General features: G+C 41.8%; 1 protein-coding gene across 1 annotated transcript; it reads right to left on the reverse strand.

Annotated features, from left to right (window-relative positions):
• Positions 1–214: 214 nt before the first annotated feature.
• Positions 215–1,273, reverse strand: LOC102814998 (zinc finger protein 91-like). Its single transcript, XM_006869078.1, has one exon. The coding sequence runs from the start codon at positions 1,271–1,273 to the stop codon at positions 215–217; it is 1,059 nt and encodes a 352-aa protein (XP_006869140.1).
• Positions 1,274–6,364: the final 5,091 nt, after the last annotated feature.

The raw sequence follows: 6,364 nt of genomic DNA on the forward strand, positions 1-6,364 counted from the left end.
GAGGTCTTACAGAGACACTGAAGCTTGTGGACACAGTAGTAAAGATACTCCCACATTCATCAGACTTCTCTGCACTGTTTTTTTTATGTACAGTGAGGTGTGGGGACTGCAAAAAAGTTTTCCATTCCTCACATTCATAAGGTCTCTCCCCACCATGCTATCTTTTATGCATAAGGGCTGAGAAGTGACGATAGGCTTTCCTCGTCATTCCGTATCAAGGTTTCCTTCCACTGTGGGTTTTTTTTTTATGTACACTGAGGCCTGCAATGTATTTGAAGGCTTTCCCACAGTCCTTACACTGATAAGGCTTCTCTCCACTGTGTGTTCTTTTATGCTGAGCGAGAAGACTGCTAACATGGAAGGCTTTCCCACATTCCTTACACCTATATGGCCTTACTCCACTGTGAGACCTTTTATGTTCAGTGAGCCGTGAGGTACAAATAAAGGCTTTCCCACATTCCTTACATTCATAAGGCCTCTCTCCACTGTGGTATCGTTTATGTACAACGAGGCCTGAGGAGTGACGAAAAGCTTTTCCACAGTCATTACACTCATAAGGCTTCTCTCCACTGTGTGTTTTTTTATGTACTTTGAGGCCTGAGGCCTGAGTGAAGGCTTTCCCACATTCCTTACACTCATAAGACTTCTCTCTACTGTGTGTTTTTTTATGTTCAGTGAGCTGTCTGTGAATATAGTAAGCCTTCCCACATTCCTTACATCTATACGACCTTATTCCACTGTGAGATCGTGTATGTTCAGTGAGCCGCGAGGAACAACTAAAGGCTTTTCCACAGTCTTTACATTCAAAAGGTTTCTCTCCAGTGTGAGATCTTATATGGACAGTTAGGCTGCTAGAACGAGCAAAAGCTTTCCCACATTTCTCACACTGATACGGCTTCACTCCACTGTGACATCGTGTATGTTCAGTAAGTTGTGAAGAACCACTAAAGGATTTCCCACAGTCTTTACATTCAAAAGGCCTCTCTCCAGTGTGAGACCTTTTATGGACAGTTAGGCTACCAGAACGGGCAAAAGCTTTCCCACACTCCTTACATTCATGAGGCTTCACAGCACTGTGAGATCTTATGTGCTTCGTTAGGCTGTTGGATCGAGTATACGCTTTCCCACATTTCTTACATCCATATGGCTTCTCTCCACGGTGAGATCTTATATGTTCAATGAGCTTTGAGGAACAACTAAAGGCTTTCCCACATTCATTACATTCAAGAGGTTTTTTCCCACTGTGAGTTCTTATATGTTCAGCAAAGGCCATAGCATAACTAAAGGCTTTCCCACAACCCTTACATTCAAAAGGTTTCTCTGTACTGTGACAACTTACATGGTGAATTAGTGATGAGTGTAGACTGAAGGCTTTCCCACATACTTTACATTCATAAGGTCTATCACCACTATGAATTCTCATAAGTTTAGTGAGGGATGAAAAACAACCCTTACATTTACAAAGCTTCCCCCCACTAACTATTTTTGAATGATATTTTATGTCAGAAGGACAACCAGTCGTTGCTCTATGTTCAGTATCTTGGTATGGTTTGTATTTAGTGTGAGAAATGATACAACAATTAAAGGTAGAATTACCACCTTCATGAAAGTCAAAAGGATGCACTCCTACACGAGTTCCTTTGAGCCTAGTACGATTTTCATAACAGCATGTAATTTTTTTACACTGATAACATTCACACTTCTTTACATTATCTTCTTTATTTTCACAGAGGCACACTACTGTGTAGTTTCTGTTGAAAGCAGAGAGGATATTGTTAGAATTATGTTTTGGACCAATTCAAAATTACCATATACATTGAATGTGCATTCTTTGCCCAGTGTTATCTCAAGTTGCATAGGGTCAATCATCACATAGAAGGTACTAGCATTACTGTCACTGTCTTTCCAAATAGACTTTCTGGTACTGTGTCTAAGTGAAGATGTCTCAGAGATTCAATACCCAATTGACCTTTATGGAAAAATACCCAGTTATGAGGATTAGGTGAGTACACACATGGACAGCTACTTCTCTGCATTCACACACACATGAACACATATGTAGTGGCATGCTGATGGACTCTTCATGGGTAAGATACCTGATACGTCCATCCTGGTTGCTGTGATGATTTTCACTGCCACGAAACACATAGATTTTCCTCGACGTGGACCACCAAGGGTCATTTTTCATCAACTGCAACAGCACAAGTTCACTGGACAGCTTCTGTCCATTCTTATCCTGCTGAGAGACTGAACCAAAAATTAGGAATGGATTTCCAAAACATAAAACAGGAAGGAAATTTGATGAGGATCAAGGTACCTGAAGGAAAGAAACGTTGAAGTATTCGGTTATTTATGGAGTTTCATAAAGGCCAAAAGGTAAGAAATTCACTGAGAAAGACTTCCACGATGACCAAGACTAATGGTGACTAAACTAAGATGTAACCATCTGAGGGCAAATTTCCAAGGTACTGCGATACAATGCTTGAGTGCAAGGCAACATTAAAAGAATTAATGGGGAAAGCTTTTCCCCCGCAAACACAGGTCATGACAGAATTGAAATTTTTAAAATTCTGCTCAGATGTAAGTTCAGCTACTCAGACGCCTTTGGTTTCCCAGCACAGAGGCTCCTGGGAAGTCCTATCAATCTCCACTCCCTTTCGGTCTTTCCCTTCCTTCAGAGGTAGAAAGTTAGTCTGATTGAAATGGTGCTTATCAAGAAAGGCAGATAAACAAACAAACAAACAAATAAAGGCAGACCATGAGAACAGATAAGAGACAATTTCATTGATGTTGGGCTATTCCTTTGGTTTCCAGGGTCTCAGGAGATGGTGAGAGTGAGTTAGTTAATACAGCCTTCTAGCCCTAGTCCTCAATACAGTGCTATCATGTAAATCCCAGCTTCTATGCCTGTGTTTAGGCTTCATTTTGGAGTGAGTTGTCCATTACGTTAATGAGACAGGATTAAGGAAGGACTTCTATCACTATAGTGACTGACTCCAGTGACCACCTTTATTTTCCTTGAGATGTGTTCTGTATTCAATGTAAAGACACTTTTGCAGCATCCAATGAATAGGAATGTTCACTATGTTCCAAAGTTGGCTCATCGTGAACTCATCTCTGGTTTTTGGGACTTTCAACAGTAGCCTAATATCTGACTCGATTCACTAGCTTTTACGATTTTATGAGTAAACAGCCTGTTGTGTGACCTGCCCTGAGTGAGGCATTGGGCACATGGAGTTGGGATTACTCAGGCCACCAAATCGCATGAGTCCGTTCCTGACAGTTTGTAACTTCTACAGGAAATTGTAGCAAATTAAGAAAGTTTAACACACGAAAGAGAATACTGAGGGAAGGAGGAGGAATTGATATCGCAGATGATGGAGTAGTACTAAAGTTTTTGAAAATCTGGACATTTGGGACTTCTTCCGTCTTCCCATCATTGTTTACCATTGTTAAGTGCTGTTGAGTTGGTTCCAACTCATAGCAACCTTATACTGGTTTTCTGAAGATTGGCTGGTAAGCTCAAATCATCGGCCTTGCCGTTCAAACCAACCTGTGGTCTTGGTGCCTATCCTACAGCAACACAGCAGAATGTAGAGGCCAACTTTATTTTCACCCCTATGCAGAAGGGCAGTTGTCAGCTTCACTGCATAAAAATAATCGTGTCATATTCGTAATATGCACAATGAAACTCTACTGAAGTCCTAAACCAGATCTATCTTTGCTATTGTGTAAATAGAAATCTGACCCTCATAACCAATATTTACACTTACAACACTTAAAGAACCTCAGAGCTTTCAGCACAAGAGAATTAAAGAGACAGTTTGACCCATAAGATGTTTACTTTCATCAGGAATCTGCAAGAGTCTAAGATCCATGAGGTCAGTGAAACCATCTGTCCCAAGTCTCAAAGTCTTCCCATTCCTGAAGAAAAATTTTATATGTTAAAGAAAACAATATATTCAAAGTCAAAAGAAGAAAATTTAAAAAATGAAAGCAACTTTACCTGAGTCTAGGTAATCCAAGGTTTCCAACATGACATCTCTGTAAAGTTTCCTCTGAGAAAAATTCAGCAAAGCCCACTCTTCATGGGTAAATTTGACGGCCACATCCGCATATACCACCGAGTCCTAAAACATCACAAATATTCTGCATAATCCCTAATGTATGCAAAAGTATGTTTGACACTAACAGCCCAAGAAAACGTGGGAAATTTACACACAGACAACAGAAAGTTAGACGTGAGACTTGTCTTTTCCTGTGTGCATTGACCTCTGGACTGGTAGTATCTTACTTATAACATTGTTGTTGTTGTTAAGTGCCATCAAGTTGGTTCCGACCCATAGCGACCCTGTACAGGGTTTCCGAGGGTGTAAATCTTTACGGGAGTAGAAAGCGTCATCTTTCTCCCGCGGAGCGGCTGGTAGTTTCAAACCACTGACCTTAAGGTTCGCAGCCTGATTCGTAACCACTACGCTACTTATTTCTCCAACTTCACCAGCTGTTCCTTGAAAACCCTCAAGGTCATTATGAGTCAGAACTGACTGACCCGATGGCACTTCCACAAGAACAATTCCACTCTTACTGCCCAGTACAGGGGTAATTTACAAAGCATGACCACTAGGAGAGCTGGTGTGGCGCTGTGGTATAAAGCACGACAAGACAAAGTCAGCTGTAAACACAAGTTCAGTGGTTCAAACTCACCACGTGCTCCTTGGAAACCCTATACAAGGTCACCATGAGTCGTAACTGACTCAAGGGGAGGTAACAACGACTAGACTTTAAGTTCATACATGTTGCTGTTAAGTGCCTTCAGGTCATTTCTGACTCTTAGCGACCCAACGAGAAGCTAATGAGTATGAACCGCCAACCTTGCAGTTCAAACCGACACTGAGGCTGAGTGCTTACCCTATGGCACCACATACATAGGTTTAATCTAGAGAGAGCAGGTTTAAACATGTCTCTGATAAGTAGACACTTTCAGACAATTTCCCTCATTGATACACCTGTTTTACTTGTTTGTGTGTGTGTGTGTATGTGCAATGAGTGGACCCGGATAAAGTTGGAGAACATATGAAGGGAAATTCAAAATTATTTAAAAAAAAAAGAGTGGTGGAACCTGAGACAAAGACCCTCGACCACCATTCAGGTCTGGAAAGGAACACACGCTCGTGGCCCAATCTTCAGCCAAACAGTAGTTAGGTTTATACAGAGGTACGAGACTAATAAGGCATGCTCACTATGGAATAATGGTCAATCATTCAGGATCAAAAGGGCAGCATTTCTCTAAGAACATTGTGAAGGGATGGGAAGGCAGGCGAAATGTAAATACAAACCACGAGGAGGAGGCCTCGGCGGGAGGGATCACTGCTGCTGCATGTTGTTGTTGTTGTTGTGAAGTGTCGTCGAGTCGATTCCAACCCATAGCGACCCTGTATAGGGTTTCCCAGAAGCAGCTGGTGAGTTTGAACCGCCGACCTTGCAGTTCAAACAGCTTTGCAGTCTGGTGCATTAACCCACAGCGCCACACCAGGACTCCTTGTTGCATGTTGTTGTTGTTATGTGCCGTGGAGTCGGATTCCGACTCATAGCAACCCTGTACAGGGTTTCCGAGGCTGTAAATCTTTACGGGAGCAGAAAGCTTCATCTTTCTCCCGCGGAGCGGCTGGCAGTTTCGAACTGTTAACCTTGCGGTTCACAGCTCGATTCGTAACCACTACGCTACCAGAGCTCCTTTTGTTGCATGTAGAGGACTATAATTATTGAGATAAAACAAAACGTGTGATTGTTAAATGCAAAGCTGATAATCTTGTCTGTACACCTTCACTCAATTTACAGTAAAAAGCTAAAATCGAAATAAAAAAGCAAGCTGTAGGTGGATTTGTGTACATTACTGTGGATGCCGTAACAGTTTTGTTGCTGTTGTTGTTAGGTGGCGTTGAGTCAGTACCGACACAGAGCCACGCTATGCAGAACAGAACGAGACACTGCCCGGTCTTGGGACAACCTCACAATCATTGCTAAGCCTGAGCCCACGGCTGCTGCCACTGCGTCAATCCAGCTCGCAGGGGGATTTGCCTCTTTTTCCATTTGTATTCCATCAGTTCTGACGCCTAGTTTTTTGCCAGTGACATCAATGCACTTTGGACTTCATCCTCCAGAATCGTTGGTTTCTGATCATATACTACGTGTTGAAATGGTACAACATTGACTACTTCTTTTTGGTAAAGTGACTCTGTGTATTCCTTCCATCTTCTTTATTTTTTTTTAATGTTTTATTGTGAGTTATGTGATAGTTTACATGGGAGAACATTAGTTTTACATTCAATCTTTCGTATATCGTCTCATTGCCATGGTTACAATC

This window comes from Chrysochloris asiatica, unplaced genomic scaffold (assembly GCF_000296735.1).
Source record: "Chrysochloris asiatica unplaced genomic scaffold, ChrAsi1.0 scaffold00125, whole genome shotgun sequence".
Lineage (NCBI taxonomy): Eukaryota > Metazoa > Chordata > Mammalia > Afrosoricida > Chrysochloridae > Chrysochloris > Chrysochloris asiatica.

Bases quoted from the DNA above. Each gene is read 5' to 3' on its own strand.
- LOC102814998 (XM_006869078.1), bottom strand. From the start codon at position 1,273: ATGGCCTTTGCTGAACATATAAGAACTCACAGTGGGAAAAAACCTCTT.